At 35.0% G+C, this 14,734-nt stretch overlaps 1 protein-coding gene across 2 annotated transcripts in view; it reads left to right on the forward strand.

Moving 5' to 3' along the window:
* The window catches only part of pappaa (pregnancy-associated plasma protein A, pappalysin 1a), a 97,409-nt gene that overhangs the window by 54,088 nt on the left and 28,587 nt on the right, over positions 1-14,734 (forward strand). For both annotated transcript variants that reach the window (XM_032570014.1, XM_032570015.1), the window contains exon 14: positions 3,259-3,433. In XM_032570014.1, coding sequence (XP_032425905.1) covers positions 3,259-3,433 — 175 coding nt within the window. The remainder of the gene's footprint in view (positions 1-3,258; positions 3,434-14,734) is intronic.

Here is a 14,734-nt window from a genome sequence, read left to right on the forward strand (position 1 = left end):
CAATTGCTTTGAATTTGTGGTGCAGCTCTGCAAATTTTCGAAAACTAAAGTGTCTGAATTGCCTCTAACCCTAAATTATGTTTACTGTGGCAACTTGTTTTGTATCGAGCTTGGCTAAAGACCACAATACATTAAAAATAATTTTTTCTTTAAAAATCAATAACCAGTTCTACATGTTATCCTCTCCTTTGCCAGTTCTGACTTGTCTGGCAACACAATTTCGACTTACACATCAAATTGGTTGCCACATCCACAATATTATTTCTTAACTGGTTATATTTCTTTGTGTTCAAAATATTTCATTAAACACACACAAGATGTAAAAATGTGCATGTATATTGTTGTAAGTGGTTCTGTGTGACTGGACTGTTCGAATAGATTTTGTGTTTTTTTGATCAGTGCCAGTCAGACCTCCAGAGGATTGCAGAAGTTTGAATTCGGCTGAAGGTTTTTCCATATGTTGTTGCACTACAACCACAAAATTAGAAAATCTTCATCGGAATTATTGGTGTTTTATTATCACAAAACATTGTGTAATTGTGAAGTGAAAGGAAGACAATATGTTTTTAATTTCTTCTCATTACAAATAAAAATCTGAAATGTATGACTTACATCTACGCAGTAATATTTCTTCATGCTTATGTAAAAAAATAACATTCCAGTAGAAAATGATACAATTTTATGGAGGCAATGTGGCAGGATGTGAAAAAGCTGAAAGCTTATCAGTTATTATTGTTTATTCCATAGTATTTTTCAATTAATCCAGCATTTAACTGAGGCTCAAACCCTAATTCTCCTGCTAGTATTGACAAGGTTCTGCCATTTTGATCAACAAAAATCCATTATCTCTTTGTCATCAACCTTCCAATTAACCACTCTGCTTTCACTTCCCGTCTGTCTCTTGTACTTTTCCACACATCCTCCTCCTCCCATCCTTCAGCTCTGCTGTTATTCTCTGCCATCTTCTCATCTTTTTCGTTCACATCATCTTCCTTTACCCCTCAACCACCATCTCCAACTCCCCTTTTTTGTGCCTCTTGCTCTCGCTTTATTCCTATCATTTTCCTGAGCCAAACAGCACATTTCCCGTAACAATTATTCCCTCACTAAACACCACATCCCTTTTGTGACAGAGTTCTTAAAAACAGGGATCTATTAACATGACTCAGTTTTGTGTTCCATGCGTGTCTGTGAGCGGACGCACATATATGTTTTCCACTTTGTTTTTTAGATTTACATTTTACCCTTTCCATCAAGGAAAGGGTCTATGCGTGTTTAATATAATACGGATACTATATTGAGTTTGTTCTTTATGTTATGTATTTGTCATAGTCAATCCTTAAGAAACTCTACTTTTCAAGCTTTGTTTCCCTTATAATTTAGTTTGGTTATTAGTATTTTTATTACTTGAATTTGGTTAATTAATTGCAAGGAACCTGAACTGGTAATAGTTCAGGTTAGGTTTGAGGGATCCCAGCAGTTTTTATCCTTTACGCAAATGAGGAGTTATCAAATTGAAATGCTTGTTTGTTCATTGTGTTAAAAAAGGAACTGTGCAGGAATACTTAAACATTATTTGCATAAAACTGTTGTAAATATAAATATAAACAGAAAATGGAAAGTTATCTATGAAAAAGAAATACGCTTGTTCAATAACAAATTAAAAGTCAACAGTAAAGTGGGTTGTGGGGAAACCGTCAGATAATGCCTCTGCATGTTGATGTTCCCACTAAAGCCTTTTTTTTTTTTTCCCCAATTTTCCTTGTACGACATCTTACAAGGAAAATTGTAAGTGTGTGGTGTGTTATGTGTTGAATATGCCTGATGTAAAATCAGGCGTGTTTTGGTCCGATTATTGAAGCTAGTGGGGTTTTCCCTGACTGGGAGCGAGAATGCAGCTTGTTGAATGTGACAGGTAGCCAATCAGGAAGCACATAGAATAGAGCTGGTACCCAACTCTCCCCTCTCTTCCGAAACGATCAGATCAGTTCTGCATGACTCAAGCTGACATAAATACTTAAATAAAAAGTAATATTTTTTATTTATTTAACATGAGGTGATTAATAGATTTGTATATGATTTAATTTTTGCATTTGTGGTTTTCCATACCTGCTGTGGTATAGAAAAACATAAAATCTTTTCTTAATGTCTGACATTACACCAGACTTTTCCATCCTTCACCTTCACCTATCTCCATTCTTCTGCCTACTACCTACATTTTAACCATGACAACATCTCTGTCTCCTGGTGTATATAATGCATTCTCATTTTCAAAGGAGGAGGATAGTTTTCTAGGTAGTTAATTGTAATTTATGTCATAAATTCCAGAGTGACTAGCAGGAAACCACTAAGAGATTGTATTGAAAGCCAAACTGCCTACAGAGGAGGCTTCAAGGTTTCCCTGGTTTGTCTATTAAGGCTCTACATGAAAGAAGTTTTTTTTTTTCTTTTTTACCATCATGCTTTATAAACAGTCTTCACCAGCTCACGTTTGTGGTAAATCTGATGGCATGGGAATACAGCAACACAGAGGTAGAAAACAAAGAGCACAGTGTGGTTAATATGATGGCTTCCATCAAGTTATCTGGAAGACAAATGAGGAAAAAGAAAGTTTCTGTCTGCATTAGGAGACAAAAAACAAAATGGATGAAAAGAACAAATCAACTCATGAAAGTGAAAGCTGATTTTTTTTCCCTCTCCCATTCTGTGTTTTCATATGTTTTCTTGTTCCTTCTCTCCTTGTGTCTCTCTTCTTGCCTCCCCCAGTATGTTTTCCTACTTCTCTTTCCCTACAGTATAGCGAATACCTATACCTATACTGTATAATGTGGATTGTTGTAAAAAAATGAAAGGTGAATGGGGAATCCAGGAATACTAGCAGCAATAAATGCCTTCTCCATGTGGCTACAAAATTCACTTTTGGCCAATCTCTGTCGTAATCTGCAAGTGGTCTATCCTATTGCTTTTAATTTACCAACTATGTGTGCACCGACACCCCTTTTTATTCACATATGGCAATCTGCTCTCCATGTGGTTTATTGATTTGATTTGTTAAGCAGTCATTGATGGATGAATGTGGTTCACTCAGTGCATAATTTGTTTGTTTGTGAGCAAATTGTGACTGCTTCCATGTTTGCATCTGGAGTGTTACTTGGATAAAAAAAATGCCTCTTGTTTGATGCTTAGCATTTCCTCTTACTCTTTTCTGTTACTCTTGCTTTTTTATCCCAACCCTCTACCACCCACTTCCACACACAGTTGTGTACATTATTCGTGCGAAGCCATTGACTGCCAGGAACCCTTAATCCGCAATGCAGAGCTAAAGTGCAGTAGCCCTGGTCGCCACTTCTACAACGGAGACCGCTGCACCATCTCCTGCAACTCAGGATATGTCCTGCAAGTCCACCAGGAAGACAACATCATCAAGACCCAGGTGAACACACTACTACCTATATGCACTTAATGGCAGTTGAATAGCTCTATGCACACGGAAGCACAAGAATGCTAAATTGTGAACATGCTTACATTTGGGTGCAAGCACATTTTTTCCAGCAGATGGAGCATGCATGGAAACATACATTTATGAATGCCTCTATACACATGCACTGGGGCAAACTCACACACACAAATGCACACTGAGCAAAGGTGCAAACAAGCCTGTTCCCTTCTCTACTCTCAAAACTCTGCATTCTTTTGTCACCTGTGAAAACTAGGCTTGGCAGGTCCAGCCTCCAGGGAGGGTGACATCATAAAAATTCATGTAGATCAGTGCACCAGTCTCCTCCAGAAAATCTGTCATACACTTAAAATCACACATATGTATACGTGCACATCCACTTATTTTCTTCAAGGAAAGACATAATGTGTGTAGTCTTCTGCTAAGCATACTGCACCATCACCTCAGTCACTTTGCATTGCTACTCCGTTGGGACAATGACATCATAGAGTAGTGTCTGCTCTCTCTCCCTTGCAGGCATCTGTTAAAGGGCAGACACTTGCTACCACAAAATGGCATTCATTAAATGTCTATGCGTAGATGGGACACATGTGATAATCACAGTAATTTAAAAGCAGTTTTTTCCACAATCAGGACATAGATACAATTCACACAAATATATACATTAAGGATCAGAATAAAGCACAGTCCCTTTTAAATCTAGGGTTTATTGCATCAAAGCATAATAATAAGGATCAAAGTGGAAATTAACAGTGCCTAATGTACTGTTTAATAACTATGATCAACTGGAATGTATGTGTGATTGAATTGAAATTATTTATTGTTTTATAAAGTGCCTCTAGATTATATTTGTTTTGAATTGGTGCTATATAAATAAACTGAATTGAATCGAAAGACATCCACAAATGTACGAGGCAAGCAAATAATGTATGACATCAATCTGTAAAGATTATAAAGCAATTTAATGTATTATGCATGTAATGTCCATTATTCTACAGTGACATAAGGAATCACAAGGAGATAGTAGTTACAACAGCTGCTTGATATCCTGGGATTAGATGAGAAATCCACCCAAAAGTGAGACGATGGTGTGCTCAGGGAAACTGCAAATGATGTAGTAGCTACAACTTAGACTTTACAGATTGCAGTTACAAAATTTATTCTTAAAGTTACACAGCATATTCAGAAAATAATTGATAATAATAAATATTAAGTTTAGTTTAGAGCTGCCAGGAGAAACTTTGCCTGAAAACTGTTAGTTTTCAAAAGGCGCTTTTCCACTGGCAAGTATGGATCCAACTGGTTAATGTCTGCTTTGGTTATACCCCAGTTTACAGGATCTCCAGGGCTGTGAGCATGTAGGAGCTTGGGTTGTTGCTCTGGTCATTTCTCCCATTATGTTTACAGCAACACTCAGCAATGGAGAACCTCAAGGTTGTGCTTTTGATATACTCAAACCCAGATGTGTAATTTTTGTCGTACATAAATTAATTACCAGTTCAACATAGTGAAAACGATTCAGATTAGCTGATTATTTTTGCTCTAGTGTAGAAGTGGCTAATGTTGCATCTGTGTCAATGTCTTAACGACAAATGAGACCAAAGTTGATGTGTTTGGCTAATATGAGTAGCTCGTTGTTTGGTGAAAAATCAGGACAGCATATTGACACAAACTTCTCAAGTGTGGTGGTGGAGGAATGAGTCAATCACAAACTCTCTGTTAACCAGCACATTCTAGAACCACTGTGAAGGCATTTGTTCATCAGCTAAATGTATGCCCAACCTGGTACATAAAGTAAGGACAATGATCCTAAATGCAGCAGCAACTCCACAAACTAAACAGCTGTAAAGGAACAGAAGTAAATTTCTGCTGAAGATGTATACTTCACCTCTTCATTGTTAAATAAATAAAATGTTTAGGTATCAATACAGAAAATTTCCAATACAAGAAAATGTACTAAAACAAATCTTGTCTAGTTTGGTTTGGATAAAAAATATTTTGTACATTAATATTGTGTGTACAGCTCAAAAACTTAGAATAGCGTTGTAAAAAAAGTGAATATATTTTTGTTTGACTTTCATCCCAGAAAGTGAAGCGCAGATTTGTTACATACTAATAGAAAAATTTTAAGCATTTATTTTTTGTGAGTTTGATAATTATGGTTTTCAAATAATAATATTAATGATAAAAAAAAATTTGTTTCAGTAAACTAAAGCTATACATAAGGCCAATCAGAATGTCTACATTTTAAAGTGAAGTATCAGGATTGTGTAAGATATGTTCAAGTTCTGGTCAGGACAGTTTGTCGGCTAATACCAGCAATACTACTGTATTATCTTTAAACCAGCTTTTTGTAACTTTGACAGTGTGCGCAGGTGCTAAGTCCTGCTTGAAAATAATATCACCATGTCCATAAAGTGTCAGTGAAAGGCAGGGCTAACTGAAAGAAAAGCTGAAAAACAGCCGCAAAGGCCATGGCACCCCTAATCATGACTGACTATGGAAACCTCACATTGGACTTTAAGCAGCAGGGGTTCGATGCCTTACTTCCTACAGATTCTGGGACCTTTATTTCCAAATGAAATAAAAACTTTACTTTCATATGAAAAAAGGACTTTTTACTACTTAGCAACAGTCCAAATCTTTTTCTTCTAAGCCTTAGTAAGACAGTTCTGACATTGTTTTTGATTCACGATTGGCTTGACATGAGGAATGTGACATTTGGTGTCCGTGTGTGGGATTTATAGTAAGATGGCTCTTCATGCACTGATTCCAGCCTCACTTCACTCTTTGAGATTCTCCACCAGATTCTTGAAAATATTTCGCTTGACAATACTTTCAGATTGAGTAATCTCAGTTTACAATAGTCTAATTTCATGAGACATTACATTTGGCGTTTTCATTATCTGTTAGTCATAATAATCAAATTGGCAAGAAATAAAGGCTTGAAATATTTATCTTCAAATGTAATCTGTATTTTAAAAGAGTTTCACTTTCTAAAACAGGACAGAAAAAACTTTTTCACAATATTCAAAAGTTTTACCCGTAGTTGGATGTGTCAGTCTTCCTGTGAGGTTGGTATGAAGGTCAAAGTTCAGAGGCTTCATAAATCAACAGTGGAGGTAACCTAAACAACGGGAGAGGGAATATTTGCTCTTTTTAAATTTAGAAATAAACCTTGGGATTTCAATTTTCTCTAAGACAATTGTGCCGTTATACAGTTGTGAAGATTATATATCCTAATGCTTGCAATAGTTCTCCATTACGTCTGCGCATATTTCTAAATCCATTACATTTTTGATTGACAGAGCACCATGTAGCTATTAATCAATGTCAGCTCATTTTGGTGATACATTATGCTTTTCAAAGATTGAGACACAGGAATATACTGCGAAAGTCAAGCAGAAGGAGCAAGAAGAGAATAGAAGAGGAAGCAGAGCTTTGCTAAATACCATTTGCTGGATATTCAATTCAAGGCAGAAGATTAAGGTTTGTTACGAAGGATAATGAAGGAAATCAACAGTATAAAGAAAATAAATGCTCTACACTTTTTTCCAATTTGCTTCCTTGGAAAAAAACCCCCAACTAACTACTCTGTCAGATATTTTTTTAATTATTCAACAGACATTGAAAGGCATTTTCTTATTTCTGTCAAGCTCCTGAATTCATAGGTGTGGCTAATTGGGATTGATTAGGATTTTATAAAATAGACAATTCAAAGTGGCACGAATACATTGGATTAATATTCAGCCTTCTTCTGCTTCTTTATATAAATACTGTAACTAAAGCCCTGTGCAACGCAGTTGTATCAGAAGTCCCCTAATTAGTATATAAAGTTGATCTTTGTGTAGCTTAATCTCAGCATAAATGTATTTTCTTTGAAAGCATCAGATGTTTGAGGTCAATCAAAAGGAAAAAAAACATAATGAAAACTAAGGAACTCAATCAGGGATAACTCTGTAAACTTTAACTCTGTAAAGTTTAAAACAAAATCATGTTAGAAGATAATATAACAAACTCTAAACACAGTGAGCACAATTCAATGAATACATTATAACTTTAGCACAATTACAAACCTAACAGTTACTGGATCCCATTTAAATTCATAGGATGGAGAACGAAAGCATTAATTTAACAAACTGGGAAGATTCTCAAGGAAACTACAGAGATTCCCACTCATAATGGAGTATCTGTGAACATCTGTGGATACAACAATTAGTTATGCATTTCATAAATCTGGCCTTTATTGAAGCGTGGCAAGAACAAAGGTATTTTTGAAAGAAATTCACAAAGTTCTGTCTGGCACATGCCATGCTGGGGGCACAGAAAACATGTGGCAGATGATTAAGTTCAAAATTTAACTACTAAACATACAAAATGTTATGTGATAAAATTCTGCACGGATTCCACACTTTTCTGATTTTTATTTATTAAAGATTTTTAAAAAGCGTATTTAATTTTCCTTCCACTTCACAATTATTTGCTACTTTGTTTTGGTCTATCACACAGAAATCTAAACAAAGCACTTTGAAGTATTTAATGCAATGTGAAAAAAAGGTCAAAATGTTAGACATAAATACTTTTGAAAAGCACTGTAAAACTCTGGAAAAGGAAGTTTTAAACAAAGTATTTAATAGTATAAGGTGGCATTTAATCGTTTGTATCTTTCCGTCTTTTGTTAGTCATTAGTCTGTAAAACCACAAACTTCCACTCTAAAATTTAAACGTGCAGTGTTAGGCACAATCCTGTTTCCTTTCATTAGCCCATTACATTTTTTTTCACTGATGACAAAGTGGTTCTGGGAAAACCACCTTCTTAGTTTCTATCTTGAGCACAAATCTCTTCCCTTCACATGCTTGATTTGTTTGTGTGTGTTTCACGGCTGTACGTTTTTTCCTACCTCTCTCTCTCTTTGAAGTTGCAAAGGAACACTAAGTGCTGCTGCTGATCAAGTCACATCATCTTCATACTGAAGTTTTCTTTTGGACATTTTACAGCCTTGAATATTACATTTTAAAAAGTATTTCCTGGCCTTATCTAGTTTTTTACATTATATTGTCTCCCCAATATGAATCCAATTTAGATGACAAATTTCCTGTGCTCTTCCATAAAGTAACTTGTAGTGTGAACCCCAAGGCAGGAAGCAGTAAACTCATGTGCTACATTTCAGATGTAAATCAATATCCATTACAGTTTAATTTTAAGGTACAATTGTTATGTGTTTTTTGAGTGCATAACAGAGATGTTTACAAGTCATCTTTTTCCTAGTGAAATATAAAGTCTTTAAGGGGCAAGTCTGACTCAAGGCCAATTCAGAGAAAGGCCACCTCATCAAGTCCTTGTTTTTTTGTTGTTTTTTTTTCTTACTCAGAGCTGTAGAATTTTGTAATTGTATCGGGAAGTCATTGTTTACATCAACTTTTAAAGCTAGAAGACAGGCGGGGCACATCCTGGACAGGTCCATCGCACATTTAAATTATTTGTTCTTAATTTGAAATGATAAAAATGTTTAAATTGAAGGTGTTAATTACAACATAATGAGTGCTGAAAAGTCTAGTGAGTAGGTGAATGTTGAACTTCTACATGAAACAGGAAGTGCCTTTATATTGATATTCACAGTCAGAAATATTCTTAATGATGCAGCGTGCTTAGCTGCGAGAGAATTAAAATGTCAGAGCTAAGTTAGGTTAATTTTGTTCTGCAATGATCCAAAGTAATTTAATACAGTGTTCACTCAGTTGTAAGTTAATCTTCTCATTATTGTGAAGCTACTGCAAACATGAACAGAATTTTATAAGTCATAATCCACCAATAATAATCCATTAATAATCAAGCGTATCCTTTCACAGTAAGAAATTTATCTATGAATAGAAACAAATATTAGAATGATGTTCTGACATGTTCATACACAATGTTTAGTGAAGTGCACAGAAATAAAGGTTTATATGTATAACCATTAAAAATCAAAAATCCTTTTTGTAATTAAGGACCTATGTTTGCATATTAAAAGTGACTTATGTCTAACTCTTTCCATTAAATATTTAGTGCAAAAGCTCTTAAAGATATCATATTTAGTGAACCAAACATTATAATAAATATTAAAATTAACAATTTTTCTCCTTAGCAGCAGTCGTGTGTTTTTCATGTGATTGACCAACATATTTGACATAACAACGTCTGCCAATCAATCCAGTGGGTTTGTTAGAAACTGACGAATTGACAGTCGTAATTTGTCCTGGAAAACGTCCCTTTACCTGGAGGAACTGAACCCACTTTACCTCCAACAATGTTGTTGGAGTTTGTCATTACGAATTAGCTGCAGTCATAGAGACTTGGTAAAAAGTAATCAGAAAAAATGGTTAAACATTGTCAGTGGGGAACATGCAATTAATAGATATGAGTTATCTTGTCGTAGGTAGCGTCATTTCAGTTGAAGATTAATAGGAAGGAGAAAATAAACTATACACAGCGTAACTTTCAATTTTGCTTTCACTTTTCAAATGCAAACTGTTTTGTTTGGTGTGTTTAAAAAAAGATCCATATACTTCACAATAAAATATGGGACTATGGTGGGACGAATATAAAAATGTCTGAGGAGTGAGGATGCATTTGCAAGGCACTGTATGTTGGACTTGAGCTATTTTGGCTTTGTTTTTTTATTTCTATAGAAGCCGATTTTTTTCCTGATAGTTCTTTGTGTTTTACTGTGTTGGTCATTGTTTCAACTTTTACAATTTCATGGAATTAACAGACTAGATAATTATTTTGTTTTAAAATGATCATGAACACTTTCCTCCTGGAAATCGTATAAACTCTGGAAATGTTTTATAGTCTTTCCCCGAACCACGGCTTACTGCAGATTCTTTGCAGAGGTCTACACATATCTCCCTCTACTAAATTGCCTGTTTATAGTCCTGGAACACTGTGTGAATTGTGGGACACAGATGTCTTTCTTCTCAGCTTTATCCAGTTCATTCATTTTCCTACATCCGAAACACAGAAAGTGTTGCTTCTCACAAATTACAGATTTTGTCAATAAACTTTCAAATACTAATGAATCATGGCTTTTATGGCATATTCTACGTAGAATGAAAGGATTTCAAACCATCTGTAACTGAAGGTACAAGAAAAAGAAATGCACGCAAAGTAGAAGCTCTAAAAGCATCATCTGAACAGGAGCTTTAGACTCTCAGATGGCACTTTAGGATAATTACAATGTTTAGAAAAGTCACATGTGCTTGAGAGTTCCTGTAGCTACAGGTTTTACCCCCTAAGAAGTCTGTATGCCATTTATTGTTTTATTGCTCTATAAGGGCCCTTAAGGCCCATTTTGAAAAATCTTATTGTTAACCATGAAAGCAACAATCGTAAATGTATATTGTCTTACATTTCCTAAATTATTGGTGGTGGTGTTGACATTCTTGAATGCTCTGATCAGTTTATTAACCCTCAATAGTAATGAGCATTTTTTCATAGATATTTTTAGAAATAAATTCATATTCTACTAGTAAGGATACATTTTGGTTTTGTTGTTACCTATCTGTGGTCCAATCTTTGTGGATTTGTCTATTAACAGACCTTTCTGTGGAAAGTGACTCCAATTTTCTGTAAAAATAAAAATAAAAATCACCAATTCACAGATTTTATACAGTTATACACATTTTTAGAGGGAGTCTTAAGCATTTGAATATTTTAACTACTTGTAGCTGTATTTCTTGTTCTCTGTAAATACTTTAAATTAGGGTTTACTTAACTTGGCATTGTCTTCAAATTGCAAACTTCTGTAGCATTTGCAATTTGATCTCCAACTAAGCCAAATTGCCCACTTTCCCAGCATTAACAAGTCAGAAATCCCATAGCATGAGACATGGCATAGACATACCATATGTACCACACATAGAGACTGCTAAAATGTATCTAGTCAGTTGTTGCACAGAGAAACTGATGATTAATTACTTGATCCCTTGCTGTGGTGCAGAAGCTCTGTCTTCACTAATGAAGACTCATTCAGCTCAGCATGCTAAATGATTGGAGTGGATGAGTTGGCAGCAAACGTGGCCTTATTTTCTGATTAGGTAAGCTAATAATTAAATTACCACAATCATGGACTGTGTATAAAGTATTCTTAAAACCCAAGATAGTCAGGCAGTCATTTAGTAAGGGGGGAAAAAACAGTGACCACCCACCAAATTCTAACTTAATTAGTCCTTGCACATTAGCATATAATAAACTGCACACAACTACACAAACATCATACTAAATGAGGGTGCATTGCAAATGAAGCAGGAACTTAAAGGACTCAACTAGCTTGATGTTTCACAAAATTGGATCAATTTCTTCATGTTCAGGACCTTATAAAATGTGTTTTTGTTATGCTAAAATTGTAATGGCAGCTCCAAACGTTTTTTTAAAGCAATCAAGGGTCACTTTTTCTTCACATAAATAATTTTGATTAATTTAATTATGATTCTGTTAAGATAAAGACAAAGTGAACTATTTTGAAGGCTTTACATTGTAAAGATAGTTCTTAAATCACATTCTTATGCAACAATAACTTAATAACTTTTTTGAATTATGTCCCAAACCTCTTCTTATATCTTTAAGCTATTAAGAACTACCACAACCTAGATAGTTGACAATTTACTGAGGAAAACTTGGAAGCGTATCTATTTCTGGGTACAGTATAATTCTGAGTAGCATGCTTCTTTCCTGACCTCTGTTTTTCAGAAGATTTATATTTTGTGATTGTGTGCATATTCTGAGTAAAAAAATGCTTTGCTTCAAACCAATCCCACAGGATATAAATCATTCTGTCTGGTTGGGGAGCAGAAGTTTTCAAACTTGCTACTAGAAGAGAAACAGATGGCATTATCTGCTTTAAAATGATTTAAGATTATTAAAGTCTTATATAAAACATGGACACAAGACAAGTTGTAGATTGCATTTTCTTTGAATCCATTTTTTTTACATTTTGAACATTGTTTGAAGTGTAAACAAAAATCAATCAACACACAGACTACAACCACCAATCACTGCAATTACCCAAGCTTCAAGCTCCAACAGATAAACAGCATGCATGGTAAGCGCATATTAGAAACACGTAATTTTCTTTTTTTTTCTTTTTTCCAAAAGACAGATGGAAAACTACAGTATGTGAACTACCATCTTTCGGACTTTGTGTGGTAGCTGTTGGCATTGTCTTTAAATTAACCCCTTAACTGTCACATCCAAAACGCTTGCATGTCAGACAAAGGCTCTATGAGGACTCCAGTGTCCTCACAGTGATAGGAGGTTAAACCCAATTATCACGACTCTCCTTAAGGTATTAGTTGAACTGTGAGCTATTGCTTGAGCTTCAGTTCACAGTCCCTGCAGAGCAGATTTCCTTTTGATGCCCGTTTATGTTTGGCTGCTCTGGTGTTTACCTTGACTCTGACCCCTTAACATGATTGACTATCGGTGACAAAGAAATTGTCAGGAACTTGTTCATCTCTCTGGTGTTTGCCATTTTTCTTAAGTGACTCATTTTCACCAGATTATTGTTTCTATGAACTGACAATCTTCTCAAATCTTGTTTCAGAGTCATGATGAATAGTCTCCTAGAAATTCTTTTGACTCTGGAAAATTTATAGTCTTTCCCTGAATCATCCCTCACTTCAGTTTTTTCTTCTTTTTTTGAAGAGGTCCAAACATAATTCCCCTCCCTAAATAGACTATTTATTGTCATGAATAACTTCAGAAATTGTGTGATACAAATGTCTGTATCAAGTGCCTAACAATCCACAGTGCAGTGACTCTGACTCCTAATGTTTATTTAAGGTTTGTTGTATTTAAAATATAAATCATCCCTTCTTCCGATATGCTTGTATACTGTGTGGTTTATGCACCTTTTTTAAAGACAGTTTTATATTTTGTTGTTTCTATCTTACTTGCAAAACGTTGCACACCAGACACCATTTAGGCAAATAATCATGTTTTAATTCAGCATTTGAACACCACATGGATTTCTTTCATGCAGATTTTGCGCAAAACATCAAATCATGAGTGAGTCACTCACCTCTTCATTTAGTTATTTTTCAGGCAGCACTCACATGCAATGCATATGGTACTTTGTTGAGTATACAAATTATGAAAGGAGCTTATTTATTTCCAGGGAATCTGATACTGTTATTTGGTATTATATAATGAAATCAAGATGAAAGACTGTTATTATTAGGCAATAGACATGTAATCTTACTGAGCCCAACATTTTTAAGCTTAAGGTTTAAAATGGATAAACATAATTAAAACTGACCCAAACATGTAACATGTATTATTCCATTTCTACCTTTCTTTTTCTGTTAAAGGTGGAAAATTGAAAATGATTGACTATAACAACTTTGTTTTGTGACTTTTTTTTTCTTTTTTGCTATTTTTCCTTTTGGCTCAGCTACCAATTCAAGCATTCCTTTTGTATTACACTGTGCAGTTTAGTGGAAGATGATGAAAACAGTTTAGGTTTGGACTATCTAATGCCTCACTGTTTTGCTCACGTTTCTGCAGAATGCAAGCAAAACAATTTGCAGCAATCCTGAGGCTTTTATTGTTCAAAGTCTCATGATTGCAAAATGTACAAAAAGAATGCATTTGTTTTGCTATGTTTTGATGGGGGTTAATATCATGTAGTTATATTGTGACTGGGAAATTTTATTTGGATAGCACATTTTCAGCAGCAAGCAAAGTCAAAGTGCTTTACATGATTAAAAGGAAAATAAAACAAGCAACAAAAAAAAAATCAGTGAGGTGGCAAAGTGAGGGAAAACAGTGACAGGTTGAAAAACAGACAACAGTTTACAATGTTCCAGGGTTTTCTAATTGAAGGCAGCTCTAAACAAATGGGTTTTTAACCTTAATTTAGCCTTATTTAGCAAAATTCACCTTTTGCACGTTTTTGTACTTTTGGGTCTCTACTGCTTACAGAAACAGTCCACATGCAAAACAGATTGTGCCTGCTATGGTAGTTATGTTGCAGACACAATCCTGGTTGAATCTTGTTTGAAGATCAGGTTTGCACCTGTTTTTATACATACATATAAAAGATCAAGCCCAAAAACTATAAAAGACACTTACTTTCAATCTTTATAGAAAGTAAGTTCTTGACTAGGCTTTATCCTCCCTTGGTCTCGATTTGAACTCAACTCCTAAAAGTTTTGGTCTTGTTTCTGTCTCTTTCCACTCTGGTCTCGGTCTTGACTTGGTCTGGGGTTAGATGGTCTTGCCTATGGTGCAATCACGGT

Source organism: Xiphophorus hellerii, chromosome 8, assembly GCF_003331165.1.
Source record: "Xiphophorus hellerii strain 12219 chromosome 8, Xiphophorus_hellerii-4.1, whole genome shotgun sequence".
NCBI lineage: Eukaryota > Metazoa > Chordata > Actinopteri > Cyprinodontiformes > Poeciliidae > Xiphophorus > Xiphophorus hellerii.